Source organism: Catharus ustulatus, chromosome 4, assembly GCF_009819885.2.
Source record: "Catharus ustulatus isolate bCatUst1 chromosome 4, bCatUst1.pri.v2, whole genome shotgun sequence".
Taxonomy (NCBI): Eukaryota; Metazoa; Chordata; class Aves; order Passeriformes; family Turdidae; genus Catharus; species Catharus ustulatus.
This window is the reverse complement of record NC_046224.1, coordinates 20850691-20862960: the sequence shown is the minus strand read 5'-3', so window position 1 is coordinate 20862960 and position 12270 is coordinate 20850691. Positions and strand designations below refer to the sequence as shown.

Sequence of the window (12270 nt, the reverse complement as noted above, 5' to 3'; positions counted from 1 at the left end):
TCATGCAATGAAATTGTATGGATTGCATTCACACATTTTTCAGGCAATTAATAAAGTTCTTTTGCTGGGTGTCTACCAGAAGCAAAACATGTCAGGGTGATGCTGTTACTACGTAAAGTAAGTATCAACAGTTTATCAAACGGATCACGATCCCTTCAAGAATCTTCTTAATTCTCTGACTTCATGATTATGTGCGTTTTCCTATGGGGATCTACTTCAATGAGTAAGTTAATTTATTAGATCAAAAGACTTAACAAAAATTTCTGTTGTTGATGTTGATGAAAGTTGTAAAAGGCATTTGAAAAAAGGTGAACAACAATGAATATCAGAGCTGCAGTAGAATTTTTGACAAAAATTCGTGCTGGAGTTGTATGTAGCTCTCAATGACTCTTTGCTGATGTTCAGCCTAGAAAACCGTATGGCCATAAGCTGTAAAACAGGAGCACTGTTATTGTTGCTGAGAGAAAGCAAACTGTTACTTGGTAGGAAGTCACATTGATATTTCGATGGGTAATATTCTTTAGGTACATCAACTTTATAATCCTGACTGCATTATTCATCTTTCATCGGTTCAAGAGGTAGACCCACGTTTCTTGAGCTTTTTGCATTTCATGCCAATTCTTCTTTTCAGAAGCTCAAACATAAGAAAAACAGAGCAGTGGCAATTAATACTGCAGAGAAAGCATAGCTGTCCAGGTTCCCAGACTAAAAATAAACAAGCCATATTGAGTAGGAAGTGAGCTCCTTTGTAAATATGATACAATTGTTTGTATCCAGGTTCATAAATATTTACTGAAAAGAACAGCATAGGGCATTCAACCTTGGGCAGCTTTCTTACATGTACTCTTTCTGGCATTGTGATTATCATGTTTATTTGCAATTGTTGCTTTGGTTTGTTGGGGCTTTTTTGACTTGTAACTGTAATATTCCCTTATGAATAAAAATGGACACCGGAAAAAAACCCCTAAGATAGCAGGAGAACATTTTCACAGCATTACTAAGAACAGAAGTCGTAAAAGCAAAAGGACCCATATTTTTCATCCAAGGAGGAACATGCTGTGGCTATTTGGGGAGGATTCTGACCAGAGACAGATATATGACTATTTAATTTAATCACTGTAACTTTACACAAACAATTTTGTCACCAAAAGAAAAATGCCAGCCTTTACATGATAACTGTTTTTCCATTAGTTACGGAACTCTTACCAAGGTTCCCCTGTCCCAGCCTGGTGCTCACTCCGTGAACAGCCCCTAAAGTGGCTGACCAGTAGATAACACCTTTTTGTCAACCAGCCTTTTGGAACTTGAGTAGTAATAATTCATTCCTGTATCCTTTTTTAGAAACTCAAGGCACTACTCTGTTTCACAGACTCCAGACTCTCATACTCAACGTAAGATATTTCAGGTATCTGAGCCAGTGAAAAAACTGAACACTATAGGTTTGTTCAATTCTTTAAATACCAATAAGCCATTTTTTTCTATAATCTCAAACCTCAGTAAAGAGTATGTTCCACAAAGATAGGTATGGAGTTCTTTGACTGGGATTTCCCTCAGTCTCAGCATTTGGAAGAGGACATTTTCTGTAATTTAAAATTGTCTTCATCACATTACTATCCTATGATCTACAGATTGACAACAATCTCAGTGGAGGAAAACAGACAACCTCAGGGCAAATTCCAGAGAGGATAAAAAATGTTTTCCCCTACTGGCAGTAGGGTACATGCATTTGTAATAATGTGCTCATTGGGTTAAATATTAAAAATTAAATTCAGTGTCAACTGTAAAAGCCACCTCTTCACTTAGAATAAAAGGTGTTTAAAAAGGTGTTTAAAAATGTTGTAAATATTCTTTTTTTTTTTTTGTCAAGGGACACACCACTCCATACACTGTCACACCTGGTTCATCTCACCTGTGGATCATGGACCTCACCCAGTGGCTCTGTGAGGAGAGGCACTTGCAGTGCAGCACTAAAGCCAGCTGAGCTAACCTGGCCCATGTCCAGCTGCTGAGACACATCTGCTGAGTCAGCTCATGCTGAGAGAGAGAGAGCCCAGGGGCCTGGCCTGCACCACTGATTTGGGCAGGTCCTCACCTGCCATCAGTGCAGGGGCTGTGCTTGTCACACCAGCCAAGGCACTGGAGGTCCAGGTCTTGAGAAGAGATACATCAGCCACCCACAGTGCACAGGGAGAGATGAAGTTAAAAGGGAGCTCCCTTCTCCCAGGCCCTAAGTGTGGGCACAGGTCATTACAGCTGTAATTGCCTTCCGTGGGACAGGCAGTCCAGTTAAGTAGAGTTCAAGTACAGTTTAAGTATGGTACAGTTAACTATATTGCAGTGTTATGACCAGTAAAAGCTTGCCTGCCAAAAAGGAGATTAATAAAGAATGTTTCTTTAAATGTTTTTGCAGGCTTGGCACTTCCTTCCCCAGCTGCAGACCTCATTCCTAGATGTTGTGTACTGTACCCAAGGGGAGAAACACAACAGATCACATTCTTCTAGGCTTTCCCGGAATTGGTATTGCTTAGAGGAAGTGTAACAAACAAATAAATCAATAACCCAGCTCTTAATAATTTGTTTCTGTATTTTATACTGGAGTATTATCTGACAGAATCTTACGTGGGATAAGGTGTAGTAGTTTTAAAACAGGAGGGTAAAATAAGCAAAAAATTTTGGAACATCCCAGTTCATCTCATGCTTTTCTTGTGATTGCTAATATTACTAAGCTGCTGAGTGTTTGCTTTAACTGCACAATGAGAAATCAAGAACTGCAGAGCAGTTAATTCCTCTTTAAAGCCACAATGAATGCAAAAAATGATGTCTCTTTCAGGAAACAATTCCAGGAAGCAATGCTCACACAGGAATTCAGTAGAAGCTGGCTCCTGGAACGTGCTCTTCTTTCCCACCCACAGAAAACAGATCCCAGCAGCCCATGTGCTCCATCCAACCTCTCCTACCTCCAGGCACACACAGGTAGAAGCCTTGCTCTCTTTCTCCTCTCCCTTCCCATTCTTTCTCCATGAGACATGCTGATGATCATTCCCCTGCTTACCCCATCCCCATCAGACTTAGCCTTCCCAACCACTCCACCATCAGATAGACTTTGGCACTGGAAGCCCAAGAGGAGTCAGAGCACACCTGTAAAATGTTCCTTGGAAGGAGAATGGAAAGGCATACTGCATCCTGCCCAGCCTTTGGGCACAATCTTCCCTGCACAAATACTGGAAGCAGAAGGCAGGGGAACTACCTGCCAGAGAGGCAGCCAAAGGTGTGGAAGGAAGCCTCCAGAATCAGAAGGTCAGCTGGGACCAAGAGCAAGTCTTGAGTCAAATTTTGACTGGAATTCTCCATTTTGGCAGCTATGGCATCCCAGGAGGCACTAAAAGCAGCAGAGACTGAGACCCTGCCAGAGAGGAGACATGGGGCTCCTCAGGAAACACTGGAAAGTGTTTCTGCCACAGAAGCACAAGCAGGCAGCCAGCTCTGGCCAGTGAGATACCACACTCCAAAATGAATATTCCCAAATGGTGCATTTTAAACATTTAAACTTTTTAACCACCACCTCCTAAGGGCACACTAGCCAGCAATTCCAAAATATTGGAAGTCAAACAGATGAGGCAGCAGACCAGCTTGGCTGAACTGAGTTCTTCTCTTGGGGAAAAAGGTCAAAAAAGGAAGGTATGTGCCCGGTGGAAGCAATGTCAGGTTACATGGTGGTGCTGGAACAGCCACCCCTCTGTGGGGCAGTGGCTCCAGGGAGAAATGCTCTGGCATGACAGAGCAGACCCACTGTGGCAGTCATCCTGACTAGCCCAGCAAACAGTCCCCAGGGTGAAAGCAAGGATATTTTTGAAGGAGCTGCTTGTGCCCTCTGCCTGTGGCAGTCAAACAGCAGCTTCACTTGTGGTGCTGAGACCAGCTAAGGAGTTGATTTATCACCAGGTCCAAATTTATATACCCTTTTTCTCCCTGAATGACAGAAAAATGAACAGCATGTTGCCAAACTGCACGACCTCCCTCTTGGGAGTACAAACTTGCCTCCTGCCAAAGCATGTTACTTCACCTCAACAAAGGTCTTGCCTCAGAAGTCTCTTATTCCTGTTTCCCAGCCATCATCCCCAGTACTAGACAGCCATGTTCAGCCCCAAGGCTTCCTTCTTCCAGCTCTGGACTGCTGGGCTTCATTTGCTGCAAGATTTCTGTCCTCACCTACCAGAACTGCTGCCTAAGCCACCCATGATCTGAACTCCCTTGTTCTAGACCCTTGTCCCTCTCCATGCTAAAGTAATTCCACACACAGAGGCACATAGGAAGGCATCCCCCCACTGCCACTTGCATGATGTCTCTATTCACTGAGCTTCTCTTAGGACTTCCTCCCATCTTTCTTTTCACTTACTTGGTGCTTTTGGATGCAAGTGCCAGTATTACAGGCTCACAACACATGTACCACATGGAGATTTCTAGACCATGCCTACACATGGAATTACTAGATGAAAATCTGTGAACAGCTTCACAGCTGGGTGTCCTGCATGAACCAACCCCCAACACACAGCCCTGCTAACAGACCCACCACAAAGCAGGACAAACAATTCCAGATCCGCCCAGGAGGACTAAAGGAAGGAGACTTTTGCCCCTTACATAACTCGAGGTTGCAGTGGTTCCCTGTAGCAGCAGCACCTTGGCACCTTGCACTGTGCCTGCGTAAGCACGGTGGCTGCAGGCAAGGGAACTTGGGCGATGTCTGGGAAGCAGAGGGGGGGGAATCAGTGTCCAAAGTGCAAGAAAGGCCATGTTGCCAGTGAACTCTGGCATTGCTGAGGTACTGAGGTCCGTGCTGGGACCATCATTCACCTCTAAAGAAGTGTCCAAACAAAACTAAACAAATTCATCGAAGCCCTCATGGACACCAAGCTACTCTAATAATAGCACAACAATCTGGGTGAGCTCAGCCTATTCAGTTATTCGTGCTGGTTAGCACAGCAGAGAGAAGGAAAGGAAACGCAAGCCTGGCTCAGATTGTGGAGCTGGGCTGGGCTTGTTTTCTTGGTAGCTGACTCGATATCAGGAAAGAGCACTGCCCTCAGAACCGAAAGAGAAAGCAGATAACAGATATCTGCACATGACAAAACAGGCTGTGGTGACAGACGTCAGCCAGAACAGCACCGGCAGCAGCCACAGACCTGCTTGGCTCCTACAGCGGCACCACAGCCCTCTCCAGCGCCTTTCAGCTCCACACCCACCCAAATGGGCAGCCCGTAAGTACCTGACACTGAGAGCCCCGCTTTTCTAATGTCACTGGCTTCGGGGAGAACTGCCACAAGTGCTGTTGCAGGGTGCAGATGTCTTGGAGGGTCCGTCCCCTGCTGTAAGACGCTTTAAGGGCAGTTCCCCTACAGTCTGTTCCATTTGCTGCTGGTTGGTTTCTGTTTACCAGCAATCCTTAGCTTGTCGGTGGCCTTTCCGAGCCCATGGTTTCTCTGCAGCTAATCCTGCCTGGGGGGAAAGATGAACCGAATAGCTGGGTGGGGAGGTGGTGAAGGGCCAGGACAGATGTCTTATAGGAGAAGTGTCATGTCCAAAGCTTGACACTTTCCTGTCATTCTTGTACAGCATTTCTCCCCTCAGCAATCAGGAAGAGAGGCTGTGGGAAAGTCAGGTTGTCTGGGGAGGCTCTTCAGTGCAAAAGGAACTGCCCATTGCCTTGCCCCGTTGCACCCAGCCCTAGTGCAGCGGCAGAGATGCTCATCCCTGCACAAAGGTCAGATCCTGCGCCACAGCTGTGTGCCTTCCTGTCCCTTACCCAGCTCTGCCAGCCCCTTGCTGGAGGAAAGCACAGCCCCAGCAGAGGAAAGGGCCATGCAGTCCCAAAAGCACACGGGGTGCCTACGAGCCTTGTCTCCCCCACAAAGACCTCAGGGAGCCCCTGAGCCATTCACGTGGGGCCTCTCTCTGCTGGGGACACTGACACACAGAGCTCTCCTACAGTGAAACCCAGTGTTTCTATCAATGCCAGTCCAGGAACAAGGAGGTAGAATCCAGGCTGGGGCTCACTGTGCCATGTTCGGGTTCCTCTTTTTTGCACCTTTGAGGAAGAGACACAGAATCTCCCATCCAAAGGCACAGACACCTCCTTAGAAGTAGCAAGGCTGCCACTGTCTGGGAAAAACCCAAGCTGTACACTGAGAGGTCTTTCCTGTTTGTCCTTTGCTTCTCAGCCAGGCTGCTGCCAAGCCCACCTCAGTGTTGAGCTGCAGTGCTCATAAATGTCCTACCTGTGGCTGCACTGTGGCAGGGTGCCAGGTCTCAGCCCTCACTGCCTCCAGGCCAGTCACGAGTTCTCTGTCCATCTGGCACAGGGCCATCCCAGGCGTGTTTCTGGTCCTATCAGTCACATGTGTGGACAGGGATTTACCTACCATTGTGGTTGGGCAGACAAGGCAGCAGGAGGCAAAGATGCCAGCAATTTGGCAGTGAAGAGAGGAACATCACTGGTAAAATATGTCCTTACACACGAGCCTCAAAGCAGAGGAGGAGAGGGCAGAGATACCATGGGCTTCCTCCAGGTCCCCCTACATGCAGAGATCACAGAGCAGCACAGGGTCTCTGAGGTGGCTGTCCTCCACCCCTATGTTACCACAAACCTGATAGGAATTTATTTCCCTGTCCCCTCTCTACCAAACTTGTGCAACTAGAACAATTTTTAATAGCTTTTATATTTGATGGATGCTGAGGGAGTGAGCATGAGATGATTGAAGAAAAGGTCACATTTCTACAAGTCTGCCTTCCTTAGGAAACTGGTCTAAAGAAATTCAACAGCAAGGGTTGGTGGCTGGGCAGGAGTAGGCTGGGCTGTAGTGGTCCCAGCCCTGAGGTCTAACAGAAATCCCTGGAGACCTGGTCAGCCAGCCAAGAGCTCCCTCCAAGAGCAGCTTGTTCTTCCTCTGAGGGCAGGACAGCACAGAGAACAAGTGGTGTGAGCCCTGGTGGGACAGGGAGAAGAAGAGCAGCAATGTCTGGGTGCAGGAGACCATGTGTAAGACAGACAAACCAAGGGGCAATACTAGGGGCAAGACAAACCACGGTGAAATTACATGTGCCAGAAGTCTCACTCTGCCGCACGCTCTGTGCCCAAGCATAATTTCCCTGCTTGCTGTGTTTTCGTTGCAGATTCAGAACGATGGGCATCCTCAATGTGACCTTCCAGTCTCTCCAGAAGCCTGTTGTGCACAAGCACTCCAAGGGACAGCACAAGAAGTGAGGGGAAAGTGACCAGGGAAGTGGACAGGTTGGTGTCTGATGCTGTGACCTCCCCTTCTATACTGTGTGTGTGCTGCTGCTGGGAGAAGTTTAGGACTGAGAAGCTTCATCTTTGTGCTCATTAAACAGAGGTGCCCCACTTCCAAGTTTCCAGGGAGACATGAGGAGTGGGATACTGAAAGGTCTCTAGTCACCAGCACCACCACCAGACACTGAGTACACATTGAGTGGAATCTCTCCTGGCACTCTGAAAACTCAGAGGCTGTACCTAATTCACTGTCAGCTGTGGGTGATGGTCTAGGAGGATATCCAGGATATCACAGAATCACCGACTATTCTGAACTGGAAGGGACCCAGGGTCCAATTCCTAAGTAAATGGCCCACACAGGATTGAAGAATGACATACCACTAAGTAATAGGCAGTGGAAGGGGACAGCAGGGCCAACGTGAACTTCTTGAAGGAAAGTGGTAAAAGTTTGTCAGTAGACAAAGCTTGTCAGAAGGAGGAAGAGTTACTTGCAAAGCCTCAGGCCTGAGGCTGGGCTTGAAGCCAAGGTCTCTGAGTCCTGTGTTTATGCCTCTCTGCAGAGCTGGGTGGATGGTGCTTCCATGCCGTGTGGTTCTGCAGCCAGTGATACCCTTTCCTGATGCCACTTCCCTGTTTTTCAGCGTGAAGCAGAAGCCTGCAAGACAGCACTGAGGACAGTACACGTTCCAGGGAGAGGAGCAGAGTTGGGTTTGGCACCCAGTCTGAGAGAGGAGCAAGGTGGACGGCAATCACAGGGTGTGTCTCAGTAGCACCCTTGTCCCTCAGCCTCAGAGGAAGGTGAGTGGCTGCAGGTAGATCCAGGGTGCCTCTCTGAGCTGGGCACCTGTCTGTGTAGGGCACTGGTCCCCAGGCAACCAAGACAGAAGAGCACCACGTCTGCCAGCCTCAGTGGGTAGCAGAGCTGCAGGTATTCAGTCCTGCTGCGCTTAGCAATCTGCAGGCATGCAAGGACCTGCTTGTGGAGCTCAGATGTTGGAAATAGGTGGTATCAATGGGACTGGGTGTCCCAGAGCTATGGGACAAGGGCAGAGAGGCAACAGGAGCCCTGCAGTTCAGATCCTGTCATGTCTGCACTTTACTCAGTAGTCCAAAGATCACAAGGGATGTCTGATTGTAACTGAAGGAAAAGCATTTTCCCAGAATAGCTCTTAACCCTTACTTCTTTTAGTCAGAAGTCCAAAGATCATAAGGGATGTCATTGTCTGATAAACAGAAAGAAAGGCATTATCCCAGAATAGCTCTTATCCTGCTTCTTACCAGACAGCAGTTGTTTTCTCTCCTCCTGTCCCTGCAGTTTGCTGACAAATGCCTCTTTTCCAGAGACCCATGGTGCAAAGGGTATGTGTGGGGCTGAGTCATACTCTCCTCCCAGTACTGGTCTATGCATGGGACATCATTAAGCCACCTTTGCTTTAACCAAATGCACCCCCCTCAACCCAGTAACACATGTGCAGCACAGTCCTAGGCAGGACTGAGACACTCCTGTTCCACTGGCAAGGGAGTCCCTAGACCCCAGCCATAAGGCTCAGAGCCCACCTTGGGAAGGGTGCTGTAAGAGGCAACAACTGAGGGGTCCCCACTTCGTGTTTTGCAACAGGCATCCCCACAACAATTTTTACTGTTTTACTGTAGCAGGAGAGCACGCACGCACCAGGATGGGTCTGCTGCAGCAGAAGTGTACTGAGAACCTGCTCCATGTGCTGATTTTACTGGAGGCTGTTGGGACCTTTGCCCTGATGTCCTACGCACTGGTGTACGAAGCCGGAAACCTGGTGAACCTCCCTGACAAACGCATTGGCTTTTACAACTTCTGCCTGTGGAATGACACAGCTGGGGAGCTGCAGTGCCTGGACAATAAGCACCTACAGGCAATGGGCATCAGTCTACTACAAATAGCGCTAGCCAGGGTTTGTGTGTATACCTGCCTGGTCTTCATCCTCTTCCACCTCGTTTTTGTTTTAACTGTGAATTGCACTAAGCAGAGACAGGGGTGGAAGATGATCCGCATCATACCCTTCATCAAGACGATAATCCTGTCTGGAGGCCTGGGTATGTTTCTTTTACAAACCTCACAGTGGATTCATCCCTCTGATTTCACTGGAGGCTTCCTGGCACTGCTTGGGACTCAGGTTCTGCTCCTGCTCCAGATTCTCACTGCCACTGTGTACCTCATCTGGGCCAAGCACACACATATGTATCAAGGCTATTTAAATGAGGAGGCCCTGCCCACTAAGATTTGACAGTGAAGAAGATGCAAGAGCTATTGATTGGTAACATGATTTAAAGTAGTTATTCTAATACAGCTTTACTCCCTAGCAAAAATCTGATTCCCAGTCCAAAGGCTCATGTCAAGCCATGCTCTGGCACATTGCTGTGTGCAGCACGCCTGCATCAAGCTGGCAGCAGACACCAACAGCCATAGCACAGCACAGAAGCTTCCCAGGTACAACAGCATGTAACACCCCTCAGTTTGGGGCACAGCATCAGTGGCAGCACTTCTGGGCCCCAAGGAGCAGTGAAGGCAGCAAAACCAGCACACAGTGGACATGGCCCTCTGCCCATACATAGTCTAAGTAAAAGTTGCTAGTATCTCATAGTATATGATTAATCTGTAATTAACTAACAAAATGCTGTTTTTACCTTTTACTCTCCCATGTAACAAAGATAGAGGGAGTTTAAAAACAGGATCTGCAGATTATGTCTAACTAGGAACTAACAAATGTTCAGGAAAATATAACCGAATAGGTAATTTCTTTTAATCTCTTAGAGAAGCAGCCAATCAGCAACCTACCTTTAAGGCTTGTGAAGAAAGCCGTCTAGGATGATACAGAAATAACACCAGAAAGAAACAGTTTTGTAGTCTGTAAACAAGTTAACAGACTGAGCATGCACCAATTAAGAAAGTGTAATAAAAGCACAAGTGATGAAGACGATTAAACGACCATCAACCCTGAAGGGGCTGTAATAACCCCTAAAGGACACTAGATGGCAGGAAAGACTCAAATAGTTAAGTTCTGTTGGTATCATTTTTCAAATTAGGTTTTTAATGTTGATTATTATATTGATTGTTGATTGTTATATTGTTGTTGACGTTATATTGATATATATAATGTTGTTGACTGTTATATTGATTTGTCTGTGCAGTGAATATGTAACAGCCTTGCAAATACAAACTGCATTAATCCAGAGAGGCAAATAAAGAATGCCTGTTTAACAGGGATATTCTTTGCTGTTGAGTGAATTTGTTTCAAGGGACATGAGGGTCTGTTTTCTCTCTTGCTTCATCCTTGGTGGGGATGAGGCTGGTGATGCTGATTTGACTGATTCTTCATTTCAATTCATGATCTCACACCTGGCCTCGTGTGGTTTGTTCACCACTTTTTTGACTGGGAAGAGGATGCTGAGCCATCTTCATCCCTTCCTAGAGCCCCATGCACGCTGCCACAGGGTCAGTGCCCTCAGGGCAGTCCTGGCCCCTGCCAGTCTGCTCCCACACCTCTTCCCCAGCATCGGGAGGGCTGCTGGAGTCTGCAGGCAAATTCAGCTCCAGGCCCAATGGGAACAGCCTGCCAGGCCCCACTGCAGCTGGAACAGAGGGACCACAAGGACAAGGGACCCCCCAAGGCTGAACCATGACCATGTAGGTCTGCCAGCAAAGGCCTTCCAGGTCAGCACCTCCCTGCCTCGCTCCATGCCCAACACCAACCCACCAAAGAGATACCCACAGAAACCTCAACGTCCTCCTTTAATCTGTCCGTGCCCTGAAACGTGAAACAGAAACTAACACATCCTGTTTTGGAACCAAATCACACTGAGCTCAGCACAGAGCAGGAGAACTGAGTACCTCCTTCCTCTCCCCCTGGCCTCCATGGGTGTCCCGCACAGGGCACCAACACAGCAGATGGAGCACAGCCCCTGCAGGCCCTCCGGCCACCGTCCTCAGGGCTGCAGGAAACACCCTCCCCATGGTGCCCTCTTCTCCTGGGAAGTCAAGAGAGAAGATGTTAGCTGAAAAAGATCTCCCTGACGTATTTCAGGGCATCGTCCTCAGAGTCCTCCCCGGCTGTCCTCTCTGCGACAGCACCAGCGCCAGGAGGGGATGGAAGCGCCGGACTGCGGTCACTGCCTCCATCCGTGCTGGCCCTGCTTCTAGGAGCCTTGTTTGGTGTGGGTGGGAGCTCCTGCTCCTCTTCGCTCCGGGACCGGGCCTTCTCTTCATCCTCCTCGCACTGTAGGTCCTGAGCAGAGGGAAAACAAGAAGCGCCGGCCGTGCGTGACTTCCCGCCGGGAGCAGCCCAAGGAGCAGCAGGGCAGCCCAAGGAGCAGCAGGGCAGCCCGCCAGGCCCCGAGCCCTGCAGCGCCCGGCCCCGGCAGGGTGCCCAGGCTGCAGCGCTGCCGGGACACAGAGCAGTGGGCCGGGAAAGCCATGCGGCATCCGACCCGCCCAGAGAGCCGCGGGCAGCAGCGCTCCCAGCCCCCTCCGGAGCCAGGGCCGCGTCCCCGCTCCCGGAGGTGCCGGCTCACCTCGGCCAGGACCGCCAGGGCCACCTCCACCAGCTCCGCCTCGTTCATGCAGTACACCGCCGCCGGCCTGGGCAGAGCACAGGGGACGCTCAGCGCTCGCCCTCCCGCCCGCCGCCCCGGCGCTCCCCGCCCCAGCAGCGCTACCTGCGCCCCGCCGCCCGCCGCCCGGCCCGGGGACGCGGGGCCGCCGCCGTCCGCTCGGCCCCCGCCGCCCCCATCCAGGCCGGGAGCTGCCGCCGCCGCCCGCCCGCCGCCATGCCCACGGGGCGGGGCCGCCTTCCGCCCGGCGCCCAGGCCGCTTCCTCGCCCGACCGGCAGTGCAGCGGAGCTGCGAGAGCGGCCCGCGGCTGCCGTGAAACCCGAGTCACGACAGAGCCCCGTGTTCGGTCAGGCAGGCAGGCAGGCGGGCAGTGAGGCCGCGTCCCTCCATCTCCCGTCAA

General features: G+C 49.7%; 2 protein-coding genes across 3 annotated transcripts; one reads left to right on the top strand and one right to left on the bottom strand.

Annotated features, from left to right (window-relative positions):
• Nucleotides 1-2598: 2598 nt before the first annotated feature.
• On the top strand, nucleotides 2599-10526 carry TMEM140 (transmembrane protein 140). 2 transcript variants are annotated; one of them, XM_033058874.2, is made up of 4 exons: nucleotides 2599-5255; nucleotides 7168-7285; nucleotides 7927-8083; nucleotides 8942-10526. In XM_033058874.2, the coding sequence occupies exon 4, from the start codon at nucleotides 8962-8964 to the stop codon at nucleotides 9544-9546; it is 585 nt and encodes a 194-aa protein (XP_032914765.1). In that variant the 5' UTR covers nucleotides 2599-5255; nucleotides 7168-7285; nucleotides 7927-8083; nucleotides 8942-8961; the 3' UTR covers nucleotides 9547-10526. The 2 variants fall into 2 exon arrangements, with proteins under 2 accessions (XP_032914765.1, XP_032914764.1); XM_033058873.2 differs by having other exon boundaries at nucleotides 2600-5255; nucleotides 8939-10526.
• A 506-nt stretch (nucleotides 10527-11032) lies between these two features.
• Nucleotides 11033-12087, bottom strand: CYREN (cell cycle regulator of NHEJ). Its single transcript, XM_033058875.1, has 3 exons — nucleotides 11975-12087; nucleotides 11831-11897; nucleotides 11033-11544 (listed from the first exon to the last, which is right to left on the bottom strand). Exons 1-3 carry the CDS (start codon nucleotides 12085-12087, stop codon nucleotides 11311-11313), a joined length of 414 nt encoding a protein of 137 aa, XP_032914766.1. The 3' UTR covers nucleotides 11033-11310.
• Nucleotides 12088-12270: the final 183 nt, after the last annotated feature.

What these genes read in the sequence shown, in the direction of transcription:
- CYREN (XM_033058875.1), bottom strand. Translation starts at nt 12,087, where the DNA reads ATGGCGGCGGGCGGGCGGCGGCGGCAGCTCCCGGCCTGGATGGGGGCG. An exon ending in CGGCGGGCGGCGGGGCGCAG is followed by an intron (nt 11,898 to 11,974) that starts GTAGCGCTGCTG and finishes TGCTCTGCCCAG; the next exon opens with GCCGGCGGCGGTGTACTGCA. An exon ending in CCCTGGCGGTCCTGGCCGAG is followed by an intron (nt 11,545 to 11,830) that starts GTGAGCCGGCAC and finishes CCCTCTGCTCAG; the next exon opens with GACCTACAGTGCGAGGAGGA.
- TMEM140 (XM_033058874.2), top strand. Translation starts at nt 8,962, where the DNA reads ATGGGTCTGCTGCAGCAGAAGTGTACTGAGAACCTGCTCCATGTGCTG.